Consider the following 16,866-nt stretch of genomic DNA (forward strand, 5'->3'; position numbering starts at 1 on the left):
CAGGGCACTTCAGAGCGGTTCAGTTAACTCCAGTGCACTCCCAGGGTGGTTGTGGAGGACATGTAGTTGGGAGGGGGTAAAGAGGAGTGTATACATTCCTCATGCCCTTGGCTAGCTTGGGGGACATAGAATCATAGAATAGAATCATAGAATCATAGAGTTGGAAGGGACCACCAGGGTCATCTAGTCCAACCCCCTGCACAATGCAGGCAATTCTGAACTACCTCCCCCCCACACACACCCAGTGACCCCTACTCCATGCCCAGAAGATGGCCAAGGTGCCCTCCCTCCCATCATCTGCCTAAAGTCATAGATTCAGCATTGCTGACAGATGGGCCATCTAACCTCTGCTTCAAAACCTCCAGGGAAGGAGAGCTCACCACCTCCCGAGGAAGCCTGTTCCACTGAGGAACCGCTCTAGCTGTTAGAAAATTCTTCCTAATGTCTAGGCGGAAACTCTTTTGATTTAATAGGTCCCCTATTAATTCTTCCTTTCCTCCACAGGCTGCGTCACCTAGTTCAAGATGAGCCATACCACGCCTGGACTTGGATGTCTGGGTTGTTTCTCCGAGCTGGCCTCTCCCCCTCTTCGCCGTGTGTGTAGCGGAGGGGGTCATTCTCACCGGGCCTCCCCTCCTCCCTCCATAGCATCTGAGCCTTTGAGCTACTCACTCACGCCTGCTCCGAGCCAAGGCGGGCGAGACAGAACCGGCGTACCTAAGAGGTTTGTCGTCTCCACACACACCCCACACACAATGGATCCTTTTTAATTTATTCTGCAAAATGAACCTTTTTTCTGGGTGGTGCTGATTTTGTATTAAAAGAAGAAGAAAAAACTGGATTTAAGAAAAAAAATACAATAAATAGAAGGGCAGAGAAACTGGTGGCCCAGGGTGTCCTGGCCGTCCTCTCTGGCGGGAGAGAAAGGGTGGGCCAGCGTTCCCGCCCGTGTCAAAATCCGCCGTGCCCCAGCACCTCGTGGACAAGGATCCGGGGGCTTCGATACAGAGGAGATCAAAGGACTTTTCCTTCACAAGAGCATTACAGTTTGCTTTCTCAACGGGATGGAAAGCGAACACGTGGAACGAAGAGGTGGCTTTTAGTTTGGGGCGCGTGGTTTGTGTTGGTTTTTTTTCTAAACATACAATTTTTTTCTTTCGTCAGAAATTTTAAAGGAAAAAAAAAGAGAAGTCAAAATGCAAGCAAGCAAAAAAATTTAATACGGGTTTCTTAACAGGACTTTTTTGGGGGGGGTTCATTTCTCTCTCTGGTTGAACTTCTCATTGGGAGGGGGGGAGAGTGTACATTGATTTCTATATATTGGTGGGGTGGGCGGGGGCAGTTTTGCGCGTGTGGTTTTTAACTACGATGATGGATATTGATTTCTTACATCCTTTTATATATTATATATATAAAAATATAAGGAGGAAAAAAATCCTGGTTTGTATTAGAAACTGCTTTTAAAAAACACAAAACATAAAAACACAACAGAAAGGAGTCCGGTGGAAAACGTTTGTGCAAGGCCTCGGGGGAATCCCCATGCAATGGTGAAAAAAAACAGCCCTGCAGAAAGGGCTTGGTGCTGGCCCCAAATCAGACACACGGGTAGATGGGAGAATATTTTGCAAAAACGAGGGAGGGTGCTTGTTCCTCCTCCCCCTTTCCTTAGGGGTTCTCTTAGCCCACCCTATGCCATTTTGGGCTGGGGATGGGTCACGGGGGACCCTTCATGCTGTCCTTAATCTTCCCTCCTTACCTGTGAAAATCCCCTTAACTCTGCCCAACCCTTCAAATCCTTTAATTCTTCCCTCCCCACCTCCCTTTTCCTCGAATTCCACCCATCCCCCACCCCCCAAATCTGCATGCTTTTGGCTCTAAAGTTCTCACTCCCAATACATAGTTTAAAAACCAGAAATGTCTCAGATTTGGGGTAATTTTTTGTTTTACTTTTATACATAAGTATATTTTGTGTGTGTGTTTGTAACTCCTTGCCTCAGAATTGTTTTGCAATTTTGTAAATGTTTTCTTTCTCTCTTCCTTGTTTTAATTTATATGTCCTCTTTTTTTTTTTTTTTTTGGTAATGATTTCTCTATTTATTGGTCCTTTATTGGGGTTTGATCCAGCTTTTTTTAAAAAAAGAATCTTTTTACAATGTTGTTGTATCTGCTTTTTAATTTTATTTTTAAGTCTTTTGTTTCTTTCGGCTTCTTGCTGGAATTTTTGTTTGAATTTCCAAAAAAATAATTATTTTTTTTTGTCTGTTAATATTTTCGACATGGTGCTCTGTTTTCTCATGAGGGGGGAGTTTAATCATGGATCATCTGTTGATTTTTGTTGTTGTTTTTTAGCAGAATCTCACCCCACCCTGCATTATAGAGCTCTCTTCCTTCCGAAACCTGCACTTTTTAATTTCCCAATTGTTTTTCTCTCTCTCACAAACACACTGAAATAAAACAGATGAACATCTAGTGTCTTTGGAAAACAGAAATTTTTAAAAAAGGATTCTTATTGTACTGTAGGGGACAAGGATAAACAAATCTTATTTTGTAAATGTAAAAAAAAAATTAAATTAACTCACAGAGATAAAAGAACCAGCCTTCCTTCTCTATCTCTCTTTCTCTCTCCCCCCCCCATTGTTTTTGTTTCTTTGTTCTGGATTGGGAGTGGGGGGGGGAGAATTTGCAACCGATCTCCTGGGCCAGTGCTCAAAGTCACATCTCTGGCTTTCTCCTTTGGGTGGAAAATTTCTTAAACAAATGGCCATCTGAAAGTAAAGCTGCCAACCCCCAGGCGGGTAGGGTGGCCAGGTCGCTCTTCGCCACTGGTGGGAGGAGCCTGAGGAGGGTGGGGTTTGGGAAGGGACTTCAGTGCCATAGAGTCCAATGGCCAAAGCAACCATATTCTCCAGGGGAACTGATCTCTATCGGCTGGAGATCAGTTGTAATAGCAGGAGATCTCCAGCCATCACCTGGAGGTTGGCAACCCGGCGGGGCCTGGAGATCTGGGATTACAGCTGATCTCCAGACCACAGAGATCAGTTCCCCCGGAGAAAATGGCAGCTTCGGAGGGTGGGCTGGATGGCGTTCTACCCGGCTGGGTCCCTCCCCAGCATCCTCCCCCCAAACTCCAGGTATTTCCCAACCCAGAGCTGGCAACCCTTAACTTCCCTAGCCTTGTGTGGCCACAAGACCAGGCTTGACGGGAGCTTCCCTCCTATTGTCAGGACCTAGTGGGTGGGTGCCGTGACGTGGCTGACTCTAAAAGAGAAGCATCTTTGGAATTTGAGTGCATGGGAGATCCTTCCATCCTCCCTCCCTCCCTCCTTTGGGGACGGTGCATCCCTTGGCTGGGATTGGGGTGGTTTGGTTGTGTTTGGTGCGGGCTCTGTGTGTGTGTGGCATTCCTAGATTATCCCGGAGAGTCGGAGGCTGGCCTGCCAGCAGGGGGTGGAGATGCCTGGGAGCACGTAAAGGATGCTGCGAACTCAAAGACTACCCAGAGCTTTGTAGGAAGGGAGCGGGGAGTGTTTTGGGAAGAGGTACTGCGAGAGACGGCTGCTGGATTCCATTCCAGGATGGGCTTGGACAACCGCTGCCAGCGGGCCATGTCGGGGTCTTCAGATCCGGAGAGCGGGCCAGGGGCTTCCCCCCTGCCACCCCCTCCCTACGCTGGGGAAGGGGCCTTAGAGCTGCGGGGGTCTCTGGACTGCTGGGCGTGCGCGGTGCTGGTCACGATCCAGAACTTGCTGGTGGGGACGCTCAACCTTCTCTTGGTGGGGGTCATCTTTGGAGTCATCTTGTTCCCCGCAGGGGTCCTCTTGGGATTCGGGTTCCTGTGCCATTCCAAGGTGAGTTTGGCATCACAGATCGTGTATATCCCCCCTCCCCAATTTGCAGAGGCTGCAAAACAAGTCTTGGGGGTGGGGGGCATAAGCATTGCAAGAAGGAGGGAAGGATCAGGCCTGGGAAATAAATAGCAATGGGGTGCGGGGAGGTATTGAGGGTCATGAGCAGAAATGCACTTGGAGGGTGCCGCGTGCGCATAGGGAGAGCTGCGTGCTGCAGATGGAGGGTTTGGATTCGTAGGGCTGGCCCCATCTCATGCGACCTTGCTTGGCTTCACTCTTGGCCAAGGAGATGCGCTCTGTTCTTTTCAATGTAACGGACTGACGCTGAAGGACGCAGCAGGGCCCCTGAGCATGTTCAAAGTGTCTTTCTTACCCCACTGGAGAACTGCAACCAAGATCCCAGACCCAAGGCTTGGAAGAAAGGCTTGCAAGGTAGAGGGGAAATCCGCAAATTCTTTGAACCCCCAAACCTCTGTGTGTAGTTTTTAAAAAATATTTTCAGTGTAGGAGTGTTGAACTGCCTATATTGGTGTGTCTGGGTATTCAGCTGCTTTGTTTAGGAAAACCAGGCCCAGTGATGGGGGGGCATGCTGTCCCCCTCCCACAGTTGGCTCACTCTCCTCTCTTCCTCCCCCCCCCCCCCGGTAATTTGAATCCTGCCAGCTAAAGTGCATTCAAGCTTCTTTCCTAGGACAAAAGGAGATAAGATTGTCTTTAAAAAATTGCTACCCTTCCCTAATTGGCTGCCCCCCCCAGATCTTCACACCCACCCCGTCCTCCATCCAAGTTCCTTAGCCCCCTCCCATTCAGAGCACACGTTTACTTCCCTGCGTCTAGGGTTGCCAACTGCATGTTGGGAAATTCCTGGAGATTTGAGGGTGGAGCAGAGGGGAGGGGAAGGACCTCAGTGGGGTATGATGCCCTAGAGTCCACCCCCTCCAATGCAGCCATTATCTCCAGGGGAACTGATCTCTGGTTAGGGATCAGTCGTGATTCTGGGAGATTTCCTGGCCCCACCTGGGGACTGGCAACCCAAGCAAGCAGCACCTCCCCACACCTGAACAAAATATTGATAACTTGAAAAGTGCTTCCCAATCTTCAGGTCCTTTTCTGGGTCCCCTTTTTATGGATGGGCTGCCCAAGACCAGCCAGTGAGTCTGTGGCGGAGGAAGGGGTTTGAATGCGGGGCTCTTTGCTCCATCCCAGGTTTGTTTCCCCAAGCACTCTGAACCGGGAAGACTGTTCCAACCCCCAACCCAAAACTGAGGATGTAGATCACAGTGGGACCTTTGGAAGTGGGGCTCAGAGAGCCATTTTCAAACGGGGAGTTGTGTCTTCAGATTGCCTGGACGCTCTGCCCAGCTCTGGACAGAGTGATTGCCATTGACAAGAGAAGCTCTCTGCACATGCTCAAGGTACCACTCGGTCCAGGCCTGCCTGCCCCTAGGCCCTTATTGGTTTTTTTTTTGTTTTTTTAAATATTTTTTATTTTTCCATACAATCATTATACATTTCATTACATATTGTAAAAAGTCTAATTCTTTGACTTCCCCTCTCCCCTCCTCTGATCCTTTAATTAACTTTTTTTCTCTTTGCATTGTTTTTCTAATTCAATTATAACAAAACCGTCAATGCCCAATACATCCGTTCTGAATTAGATCAAAATACATTTGTTAATATCACATTTAAGTTCATCTCTACAGTAATTAATCCATGCCTCCTTCCCTTGGCCACTCCTACCTGGTTGGCCACTGTGTGAACAGACTGCTGGACTTGATGGGCCTGGGTCTGATCCAGCAGGGCCTTTCTTATGCTCTTATGTTCCCTTCCCCTCCCCACAAGACACTCTGAGAGGTAGGTGGGGCTGAGAGAGCTCTAAGACAACTGTGACTAGACCAAGGTCACCCAGCTGGCTTCATGTGGAGGAGCAGGGAATCGAACCTGGTTCACCAGATTAGAGTTTGTCTCTCATGTGTAGTGGGGAATCAAACCCGGTTCTCCAGATTAGAGTCCACCGCTCTTAACCACTACACCAACCTGGCTCCTTGCTCAGAAGCCAGCCTGGTTGGGCTGTTTGTCTTAAAAGCCCCGTGCCCGTTTCTTCGACATTTCAGGAATGCTTCCCTTTGCCCACCCAGCCCCCACCTCTCCCAAAAGATCGACAGGCAGAGATTTTTCTAAGCCCTGGAATTTTGTTCTCCCACCCCCCAGGTTTTTTCCTCCCTTCTTTTCCTCTGGGGCTGGCCCAGCAGCTGTGGCCCCCTCTGGGGTGGTCTTGGCTAAAGGGGGATTTGGCAGGAGGTGGGTGGGAGGCGGCTGTGGAATGCTTTTGAGCTTAAGAGGGTCTCTGTGCCGGTCACATCCGCATCCCTGGGGCGGGGGAGGCCGCGGCAGGCAAATCTGTTCGGTCACAAGCTCATTGCTGCTAGATTTAAATGTCATCATATCTTGTAATTTGCTTGTTGATTGGATTAAAAAACAAACAAAAAACACCATACTTGTAATCTGCCTTGGGTCCCAGGGAGAAAGGCGTACTACTACTAATACTATTAACAACAACAATAATAATAATGCCCTAACCTGGATGGCCCAGGCTAGCCCGATCATATCAGGGTTGGTCCTTGTTAGTGCTTGGATGTAAAACCACCAAGGAAATCAAGGGTCGCTACGCAGAGGCAAGCAATGGCAAACCAACTATGTTTGTCTCTTGCCGCCACTTTGGGTAAAATCCAGCCCCTTTCTCCTTCACCTGGCTTGCTCGAAGCCAACCTCAAAGGGGTGTCGCACAGTAGCATGCCGAGCGGCCAGGCAGGCGGGTAAGGACTTGTGCAAACTTGTACACCACCAGCTTGGTGTAGTGGTTAAGAGCGGTGGTTTGGAGTGGTGGAGTCTGAGCTGGAGAACCGGGTTCGATTCCCCACTCCTCCACATGAGCAGCGGAGGCTAATCTGGTGAAGTGGATTTGTTTCCCCACTCCTACGCATGAAGCCAGCTGGGTGACCTTGGGCTAGTCACACTCTCTCAGCCCCACCTACCTCACAGGGTGTCTGTTGTAGGGAAGGTGATTGTAAGCCGGTTTGATCCTTAAGTGGTAGAGAAAGTCGGCATATTAAAACCAACTCTTCTTCTTCTCCTTCTCCCCTCCCTCCAGTCCAGCAAACTTTATTTCTACAAGGCACAACTCGGGGTATTGCAGAGGACAGGATCTAGGTGCACTCCCCCCCATCCCAAAATCCACCCTCCCCAGACTACTCCAGAATCTCCAGGAATATGCCGAAAGGTTGGCAACCCTTACAGAGAGCAGAGATGGGTAGTGGGGGGACCTGGCAAGAAAGGGTGTACACAAATGTAGGTCGCCAGTGTAGGAAAAGAAAACAACCACCTAGGTGTGGTCGTGTCCCAGTTCAGCCTGGGAAATGCATTACTTGAAAATGAATGTTGCGAATGGGGATTCTTGGGAGAGGAGCCACTGGGCACGAAACTCTGGAATCTGACTCCAAGATCTCCTCCCCGCACTCAGTGACACAAACCAGATGCCAAGCGCCAGTGGCTGTGATAACCTTGCGGGGCAGGCCAGATGCAAGATGTGCATTCCAGAGAGGACGGCCCACCCTGCCCCCTCTTCCTGCAGGGATATCTGTTGAGGGGAGAGGCTGTTTTCACAGGAAGCAGCCAAACCTCCGCCTTTGCCCTTACCTGCCCTGGAGTGGGGGGAGGCTTGGAGAGGGCTGGCCTTTCTTAAGAGGTGGGGGCAGCAGGGTCCCTAAGAACGTGGAGGCTTGCCAACTCCAGCCTGAGAAATTCCTGGAGATTTGGAGGCAGTGCCTGCAGAGGGGTTGGGGAGAGATTTCACCTAAAATCGATGGTATACCATAGAGTTTTCCCTCTGACGCACCCATTTTCTCCAAGGGAACTGATCTCTGTCACCTGGAGATCAGTTGTAATTAGATCTCCAGCCACCACCTGGAGGTTGTTAACTTAACGAGCAGCACTAATGACCAAATTCTCAAACATTATCAAAAATATATTCTAAAGCCTCATAGCGTCAACAAAACTACCAGTGCCTATACAATACCTCTAAATACTACCCCATATATCCAGTATAGCATCACATCTGTTCTCATAAACACTATACACATAAACATTATATAAAAAGGTAAAGGTCCCCATGGGGTGACGTCACATCCCGACGTTTCCTAGGCAGACTTTGTTTACAGGGTGGTTTGCCAGTGCCTTCCCCAGTCTTCTTCCCTTTACCCCCAGCAAGCTGGGTACTCATTTGACCGACCTCAGAAGGATGGAAGGCTGAGTCAACCTTGAGCCGGCCGCCTGAAACTGACTTCCGTCGGGATCGAACTCAGGTTGTGAGCAGAGCTTGGACTGCAGTACTGCCGCTTAGCACTCTGCACCACGGGGCACACTAAACATTATATAAGAGTCCAATAATAGTCCAATCCTCCGGAGGATTAGATGTGATGCTATAGTGGATATATGGGGTAGTATTTAGAGGTATTGTTTAGGCACCGGTAGTTTTGTTGACACTATGAGGCTTTAGAATATATTTTTGATAATTTGGTCGTTAGCGCTGTTTGTTTAGTTAACTACCTTTAGTCGGCACGAGTTTTCTTTTGGTCTAACTTGGAGTACCTGGAGGTTGGCAACCCTACTGGGCAGGCGGATCTGGCCTCTATTAGCGAAAGCGCATGAAGTAGACCAGCCTGCGGGCACTCTCCTGCGGCTCGCGTGTGAGATCTCACTGGCGCTCCTACTGTGGTCTCGCTTTCTCTTTCTCTCTGCAGTTCTTCAACACCCAGGCCCAGTATTGCATGACCCACTTGCATGACTCCGGCTCCATTGCGCTCCTTGTGGTGGGGTTCACCCTCCTAGTGCCCCTCCTGGTCTTGGCGTTGGCTGCCTACTGCCGAATGGCGCGCCGCCTGCAGCTCGGCTACTGCCTCATCCCCTACAGCAAGGCGGTCTACAAGAACATGCCGGCGTCCCACTACCACCGCTCCAGTTGCTGCTGCACCCAGGATCTGGACTCTGTGGAGAAAGTTTGGGTTTGAGACTGGGGCGGGGAGGGGTCAGTTTGGGACTGTGGGTGGGGGGCATAGAAGTAACTGGGGGAGGGAGAGTGGCATGAGTCTATAGATGGTCATCTAAGCTAGCGAGCTCTAAAGGACGGGATCTCCCCCAACAACCAGTGGATACTTCACAGCAGTGAGATGTGCGATAGTGCATCAGACTCTCCCCAAACACCGGCTCACAGGTGTGCGCTCCTCCAGAGAGGTGCTAAATCCCATCCAAGACTGCTGCACCCATTACAAAGTGAGAGGGGAAGAGAAAAGTGGATTTGGCTTATGTTGCTGAAGCACTGCAGTGCCAAAAACATTCCTCCATGGATCATAAGCAATTCAGCCAGGAAAAGGATCAATACGTGACTTTTTCTTTGGGAGGGGCAGGGGAAAGGATGCAGGCCCTTCACTGTCTGGTTAGTGGACACAAAAGTCTGTGTTTTGAGTGCTTCCTGGGATCTTAACAGGCAGCCCCCATTTCCCGAAAAGAAATCCAGGGAGATGCTGATATCCAGTTGTTTTGTTGCTGAATGGGGGCATTGTTATCATATGGGAAATTTGATGAGTAATCCACACTAGAAGTTGAGGAGATGTGATTCCTTTAAGTGAAGTGTGTGACTGGAGAGGGGGGGAGCTTTCTGCCCTAGCAAGATGGTCACCTGTGGCCTGCAGAACTCATTGCGACATGATATAGACCTGCAGTTCTGAGATGAACAAATGATAGGAAATGGAGGCTGGTACGGGCCCCATGGATCGTTTTGCAGCGGTATCAAAACTTGTGCTCCTGGATAGTGCCCAAGACAAACGGTTTTCTACTGTGCCGGGGGTGGCGTGGGGGCCCACAGGTTTTGTATGCCTTGGGACTTTCACTGCTCTTGCCCTTCATTCTCATGCTGTTACACATGTACACGTAAAGTTTCTGCTTGGCTCAGTCAATACTGGAGACAGAATTATGCCCCAGAAATGTATTTAGACAGTTCCTTCAATATACTTTTTTAGCTTTATGTATTTGCTTCGTTTATACCAGTGGTTCCCAAACTTTTCGGGCCACCGCCCCCTTGGTTCCACAAACTCAGACCCCAATGCCCGCTACCCTATCCTATAAAAAGCATTATTCAAAATAGGGGTTTGCATGTCTCACTAAAGAAGATAATAACAATAAAATTTCAAAACCGTAACAATTAATTGCACATCTATTCAAAATCAAATTAAAACTTTTTAGGTGAAATTTATTCAACAAAACTGATGAACTTGATCGAGTAGTACCAGCTCTTCAAAGTCTGGGGGGGGGGGAATTCTGATAGTTTCCACCAAATTTGCCAGCACGGTGCCATAGCTTGATCTATTGTAAATTAGTGAACGACACAGTTGAAGGGGCCCACCTCTAGCGCCCCCCTGCTGCCCCCTTGACTCTTAGTGCCCCCCTAGGTAATCCCACTGCCCCCGAAGGGGTGGTACTGCCCACTTTGGGAACCACTGGTTTATACCCTTCCTTACTCCCCAGTGGGGACACAAAGCGGCTTACATCCTTCTCCTCTCCTCCCTCTTAATTCTCACAACAGCCCTGTGAGGTAGGTTAGGCTGAAAGTGTGTAACTGGCCCAAGATCACCCACTGAGCTGCCATGGCAGAGTGGGGATTCAAACCTGGGTCTCCCAGATCCTAGACTGACACCCTAACCACTACGTCATGCTGGCCCTGACTATGGCTTTGTGGCAAACAGGGAGGGGTTTGGTTTGTATCCCGTCTCCACTTGTTCACCATCCTTATGTTTGTCGCATAAGAAGAGAAGTTTGGCAAACCCTACAGTTTGGAGCGGTTCTTCTCCATCAAAAAAGGTGGCTTCCGATCATCTGTGGTTGTGAGGATTCTTGGCAGGCTTGAGGGAAAGAGGGAACCGCCTGGACTCTGACCTGATGAGATCCTGCAAGGAATGGGTCAGGTTTCTATAGGTCCTGCCAGCTGAGCGGGCATATTGGAGATTGACCCAAGGGTCACCTTCCCACGTGCACCCCCCCCTCCAAGACCTGGGAAGCTGAAGGTCCCATTTCCTAACATTTCTCCTTTTTCCTTCCTTCAAGCCGCCAGGCTGACTGGAAGCATCTGATGCAAGAGAGAAGGCGGCCGCCAAAGGCCGCACACACCTCTGGGCTCAGTGGCAGAACATCTGCTTGGCATGCAGAAGGTCCCAGGTTCAATCCCTGACATCTCCAGCTAAAAGATCAGGCAGAGGTGATGCAAAAGACCTCTGCCTGAGACCCCAGAGAGCTGCTGCCAGTCTGAGTAGGAAATACTGACCTTGACAGACCAAATGTCCAATTCAAGGCTTCCTTTAGGGAGAGGCCGTGGCTCAGCAGTAGAGCATCTGCTTGGCATGCAGAAGACCCCAGGTTCAATTCCTGGCAGCATCTTCAGTTAAAAGGAACTGGCGAAGGGTGATGTGAAAGATCTCTAGTGAAAAGCCTGGAGAGCTGCTGCCCATCTGAGTAGACAATACTGAATTTGACAGACCGAAGGTTTGCTTCAGTAGGCGGAAGAGTCCTGTGACTGGGCGATCCTGCCCTGAACGGATGCAGAAGAGAGAGAACGTGAGCCCTTGTGGCTTGTTTCTCCTCTGCAACTCATGGAGACATGAAAAGGTGCCACCCCCGTTTCAAAGTCTAGACACATTCTTAGGGAACCCTGGCTCAATGCAGGCTTTGGGATCTGCTTTCGGATGCTGCCTGGGCCACAGGCTCGCTGGCGATATAACTCAGGCTGTTTCTCTCCCCCCCCTCCCAAAACGCAATAGGAATAATTTCAACCTACATACGACAATAATGCCGATGAAGCATTTTTCCTTCGTAAAAGGAAACCCGCAGGCTCTACCTGTGCCCTATCACCACCACCACCATGGGGCTTGCCGTGTTTACAGGTATCCGAAGCACAAAGGAACACTGACGGTGTGTGGGGCTGGCGAGGGGAATATCCTGTTCCAAACAGGATAAGGAAGAGTTGAGTCAGCCCCGGGCGCCGAGAGAGTCTGATGGAAACTCCACATTCAGGGAGGAAGGAACCTCGGATAAGATAAGACAGCTGCTGCTGGCTCCCCCCGCGCTCCCCATTGTGTTTACGGAGGAGCGGCAAGCCAAAGGGGGGGGGGACGACAGACACCCCTGCTGGCTCTGGAGAGGTCAAGGACAGAAGCTCTCCGCTCCCAGTGGGTGGGTTGGCAAAGGCGTTTGTTACAAAACTACCACAGGGCAACCCCGTTCACAGCCAGCTCTTGGAACCTCGTGGATCATTTTTAATCCATGCTCTATTGCCAGGGCCGGTGTAGAAATGTGTAGAACTGGAGCCCAATTCAACACACTTCTGTTTTGTTTAGAAATGGGCAAGTTTCTAGGCCTTAGTGTTTGAAGGTGTATTGGAACCCTTCTTCAAAACGCATAGTTAAATGGTGGAACTCCCTGCCCCAGGATGTGGTGATGGCTCCCAACTTGGAAGGCTTGAAGAGGGGAATGGACATGTTCATGGATGAGAGGGCTATTCATGGCTACTAGTAACAATGGAACACTAGTCATGATGCACACCTATTCTCTCCAGGATCAGAGGAGCAGGCCTATTATATGAGGTGCTGTGGAACACAGGCAGGACAATGCTGCTGCAGTCGCCTTGTTTGTGGGCTTCCTAGAGGCACCCAGTCGGCCACTGTGTGAACAGACTGCTGGACTTGATGGACCTTGGTCTGATCCAGCAGGGCTTTTTTTATGTTCTTGTTATATTCTTGGTGAGACCCCAGAAGGTATGTGTGTGTGTTGGGGTGGGGGCTGGCTTGAATTTCCAAAGATAGGGGTTGTTGGGGGTCTTGCTTTCTGTGTTTTTAAAAATTTGATTTTATTTTCCAGAGATTTTTATGTGCATCATCTTGTATCAGTCAGAATCAGATAACCTTTATTGGCCTAATATTGATGGTCACAAGGTCAGAGATAAACAGATAATCACCTTGAACCGTTTCTTTTGATGGGGAGAGAAGGCAGCTTTAAAATGGACAAATAAGAGGAAAGTACATAGCCTACACTCATTCAGTTGAATTCTGGAGTCTGGTTCCAGTTCATTTTGTAAATAGAGGTGATTCTAGTCCTCAGTGTGGCTACAAAAATGCTAAAAAAACAATGCAGTTGGCAACTCGGGCAGCCAGGGCTGCTGACCGCCTAGCCTGCACCCTGGAGTGGAAGGGCCAGAGCCAAATTTAACAGAAAAGAACCTTCAGCAGCCAAAGGAAAAGGAGAGGATGTCATGAGTGAGAAAAGGAGCGGCCCTGTTGCCCCCCCCCCCCCACTGGAATCACACAGGATAACCTTCCTCCCCCACTTCCTGGAGGGATCAACAAAGAGGAAGCATGAGCCCCCCCTCCCCATTCCCAGTGCCTTCCTCCCCTCCCATCAGCCCATCTCAGGTAGCCCCAGCAGATCAAAGGGAGGGGTTGAGTGCCTGCCAACTGATTTAACGCCTCTCCAGGGCTGCATTTAGCTCAGAGGTCACTAATGGCTGACCCCCCCATAGTGTGGGGAGATGGGGGCCACATGGTTCTCCAAGAGGGATGTGGGTCGTGGCAGCAGTGAGGAGCATCAGAAGAGCCCTGCTGGATCAGACCAGTGAGGGACAATCTAGTCCAGCATCCTGTCTTCTCACACAGCGGTCAACCGGTTCCTCTGGAGGTCCAATAACAGGCAGTAGAGGCTGAGGCCTTCCCCTGATGTTACCTCCCAGCACTGGTATTCAGAGGTTGACTGCCTCTTAACGTGGAGGCTCTCTTTAGTCAATATGGCTAGTAGCCACTGACACACCTCCTCCATGAATCTGTCTAAGGGACCATTCAGCGCTCTTGGGCTCCCAAGGAAGAAGCTAAAAAGACACCACCAATTTAGGGTCATAACCATACTTTACTAGAGTTAACAAACAACTTGAAAACGCAAATGCCTCAGCAGAGCTGAAGGCTTCTAAGTCCTGGGGGAACGGGGTCATTTCCCCCACCGCACATTAGCCCACTGCAGCCGGTGTCCAGGCAAAGCTGGGGGGTGGGGAGATCAGACGATGGGAGAAAAACGTGCTCCGCAGAGCCCCCCCATCAGTTCCCCCCCCCAAGTGTTGAGACCGGCTGCTCTCTGCTGGTGCATCAGAGGTACTGCAAGGACGCCAAGCTCTCCTGCTCCACTTCGATGGAGACAATGTGATGTCCGGGAACCATCGCCAGTCCGAGGACTCGGGGCTCTCCCGCGGAGAAGGAGTCTGCAGAGGGGGAAAAAGGCAAGAGTCTAGTAGCACCTTAAAGACTAACAACATTTCTGGCAGGATATGAACTATCTTGAGGGGCCGTGGCTCAGTGGTGGAGCATCTGCTCGGCATGCAGAAAGTCCCAGGTTCAATCCCCAGCATCTCCAATTAAAGGGACTAGGCAAGTAGGTGATGTGAAAGACCTCTGCCTGAGACCCTGGAGAGCTATTGCCCATCTGAGCAGACAAGGCTGACTTTGATGGACCGATGGTCTGATTCAGTATAAGGCAGTTTCTTGTGTTCCTCCAGCTGTACCCCTCTCCTCTCCAAGAGGATCAGAAAGGCCTGACTTCCACCCACCCCAATCCCTCCTCAGAGAATCCGGGAGCTCTCTCAGAGATCCTGAACAACTTCGATGCAAGTGTGGGGAAATGCGCCCCGCAGCAGGACTTCACACAGTGCAAGTGAGCAGCTGCTTTGCACAGGCAGCCATCCGGTTTGGACAAGATGCCACACAAGTGCAAAGTCCCTGGGAGAGTGCTTTCTGGGCCATGTTGGCATCATATTTAAATCACGCCTACCAGCGGCAAACCAGAAAAGGCCTCACCTGTGGGCTTGAGGTATTCTTGGGCTGAGCCCAGGATGACGTTGCAGTCTCGGTCGGTGCACAAGAAGCAGCCCACGAGGGTGCGCCCGTCCGTCATGCGGATGCGCATGCTCTTGTTGAGGAGGTTCTCCAGCTTGCACCGGGAGCGCTGGTACGACGACTCACCCTTCTCCTCGCCTGATTCCTGGGGAAAAAAGCCGGCCGCTTAGCCTTCATGGGCACCAGACTTAGGGGACCCCTCCTGATTCAGTTTGTTGCTCCCATTTCCCCCCAAGGAACAGCTTAGCATGGCATTCTCCCTGCCTCCGTTTTATCCTCACAGCAACCCTTTGAGGTTGATTATGCCGAGAGAGAACAATTAGTCCAAAGTCACCTTGCTGTGTTTGATGATGAGCAGAGATGTGAACACCGCTCTCCCCAGGCCTTATCTGGTTATGTTGAGGCCTGTGTTATACTGTGTTATACTGTGTATACAGTATTGTGTTATACTGCTTCATTCACTCCCGTATAGGAGTCTTTTTCATTTTGTGCTGCTAGCTTTGTTTTCACTTTCTAGTCCACAGTTTCTAGTCCACGAGTTTCTTGTCCACAGATGAGCAGCCACAAACTGGGATGAGGATACGGCTGATGCAAGGAAACCTTTCTGCTTGACAGACTCCAGAAGCAGGTGTGGATTCCTCATACTGGCTCTCGAGCACCCAATTTGTGGAATGTTTCCTGAGTCAGACCTTTGGTGCATCTGGCTCAGGACTGGCTACTCTGGTGGGCGGGTCTCAGGCCTAGAAGGATCTTACCCAGCACCTGTTCCCCAACAGCTTTTATGTGAAGATGCTGGGAATGGAACACATGATCACCGGCAGATAAAGACTGGGCTCCAGCACTGAGGCCGGATTCTCCCCAGTTAGGTATCTAGTTTCTTCCAAATTGCTTTAGGAAGCTGGTTTTTGGTGTGTGGGGGGGGGGGAGGCAGAGGAATATATAACCAGCATGCAACCGTTCCCTCTGCACCTGGTAAGCAGCACAGTATTCAAGAATACGGAAGCAGGAAGGGGCATTTACTCTGAGTTCATTGCACAGCAAAAGGGTGGCCTCGGCCTGTCTGACGCTTTCACACATGCTGAACAGGGCACTTTCAGTCAGCTGTCAGTCCACTCGGGTGTCCATTCGCAAGGGTAGTTTGCCATTTCACACAGTAAAGTCCAGTTACAAAGTGTGTTAAAAGTGTTCAGAGAGTGTGAAAGTGCAAAGACAAGAACTTATGGGGACGGGGGGAGAGGCTATGTTTCTAGCACACACCTCTCCTCATATGTCCTCCTAGCGCCGACCCTGGGGGGGGGTCTCCTTCCAATCCCACCCAGCTAACCCAGCGTAGCCAGAGGTGAAGCCTAACCGGAATCTCGTCACTGCTGCAATATTCTTGGGGGGGGGGGATATCACAAGGGAGGGGCCGTGGCTCAGTGGCAGAGCCTCTGCTTGGCATGCAGAAGGTCCCAGGTTCAATCCCTGGCGGCATCTCCAGTTAAAGGGATTTCGCAAGTAGGTGATGTGAAAGACCCCTGCCTGAGACCCTGGAGAGCCGCTGCTGCCGGTCTGAGTAGACAATACTGACTTTGGGCCGAGGGCCTGATTCAGTAGAAGGCAGCTTCATGTGTTCATGCCTACCTTGCAGGGTCATTGTCAAGGATGTCGGCAAGATCAGGCACGTGAGGCGCTTTGAACTACGAAAGGGCTGCCCCATCCCTAAGTATTCACCCCCTCCTCCACCCCTACCTGCCCCCTAACCCCGCACCTTGGCCCTTAATCTGACGACCCTCCCCACCAATTCCCTTTTGGGCTACTAAGAACTGCTGGACACCCCCCCCCCCAAAAGCCCTTGCCGCCCCCTTTCGATTGGGGTCCAGCCCCCTCCCCCTTTGCGGGGCTTGCCTATCTCCTTCTTACCCCCGGGCTGAGGCTGTCCTCGCAGCCGTTCTCCTCCCCTCTCTGCTGTTGCGGCGGCAGCAGCTGCTCTGGGAGGGCCGGGGCCGCCATCTTCGCCCCCCCTTCCCTTCCTCCGCCTCCTGCCGGCAGGAGACTACAAC

At 50.7% G+C, this 16,866-nt stretch overlaps 3 protein-coding genes across 3 annotated transcripts in view; 2 read left to right on the top strand and 1 right to left on the bottom strand.

Annotated features, from left to right (window-relative positions):
- Window positions 1–602, top strand: part of KDM6B (lysine demethylase 6B) — a 34,766-nt gene extending 34,164 nt beyond the window's left edge. The window contains exon 21 of the mRNA XM_056863112.1: window positions 505–602. Coding sequence (XP_056719090.1) covers window positions 505–528 — 24 coding nt within the window. The 3' untranslated portion in view covers window positions 529–602. The remainder of the gene's footprint in view (window positions 1–504) is intronic.
- A 2,973-nt stretch (window positions 603–3,575) lies between these two features.
- Window positions 3,576–8,926, top strand: TMEM88 (transmembrane protein 88). The gene is made up of 2 exons (XM_056863113.1): window positions 3,576–3,848; window positions 8,648–8,926. The coding sequence occupies exons 1-2, from the start codon at window positions 3,576–3,578 to the stop codon at window positions 8,912–8,914; spliced, it is 540 nt and encodes a 179-aa protein (XP_056719091.1). The 3' UTR covers window positions 8,915–8,926.
- A 5,118-nt stretch (window positions 8,927–14,044) lies between these two features.
- Window positions 14,045–16,816, bottom strand: NAA38 (N-alpha-acetyltransferase 38, NatC auxiliary subunit). Its single transcript, XM_056863810.1, has 3 exons — window positions 16,727–16,816; window positions 14,786–14,969; window positions 14,045–14,193 (listed from the first exon to the last, which is right to left on the bottom strand). The coding sequence occupies exons 1-3, from the start codon at window positions 16,814–16,816 to the stop codon at window positions 14,081–14,083; spliced, it is 387 nt and encodes a 128-aa protein (XP_056719788.1). The 3' UTR covers window positions 14,045–14,080.
- Between the last annotated feature and the right edge of the window lie 50 nt (window positions 16,817–16,866).

This window comes from Euleptes europaea, chromosome 18 (assembly GCF_029931775.1).
Source record: "Euleptes europaea isolate rEulEur1 chromosome 18, rEulEur1.hap1, whole genome shotgun sequence".
Lineage (NCBI taxonomy): Eukaryota > Metazoa > Chordata > Lepidosauria > Squamata > Sphaerodactylidae > Euleptes > Euleptes europaea.

Coding starts and splice junctions, on each gene's coding strand:
- TMEM88 (XM_056863113.1), top strand. CDS start 3,576: ATGGGCTTGGACAACCGCTGCCAGCGGGCCATGTCGGGGTCTTCAGAT. Junction 3,849..8,647: donor GGTTCCTGTGCCATTCCAAG/GTGAGTTTGGCA, acceptor TTCTCTCTGCAG/TTCTTCAACACCCAGGCCCA.
- NAA38 (XM_056863810.1), bottom strand. CDS start 16,816: ATGGCGGCCCCGGCCCTCCCAGAGCAGCTGCTGCCGCCGCAACAGCAG. Junction 14,970..16,726: donor AGGACAGCCTCAGCCCGGGG/GTAAGAAGGAGA, acceptor TTTTTTCCCCAG/GAATCAGGCGAGGAGAAGGG. Junction 14,194..14,785: donor AGAATACCTCAAGCCCACAG/GTGAGGCCTTTT, acceptor CCCCCTCTGCAG/ACTCCTTCTCCGCGGGAGAG.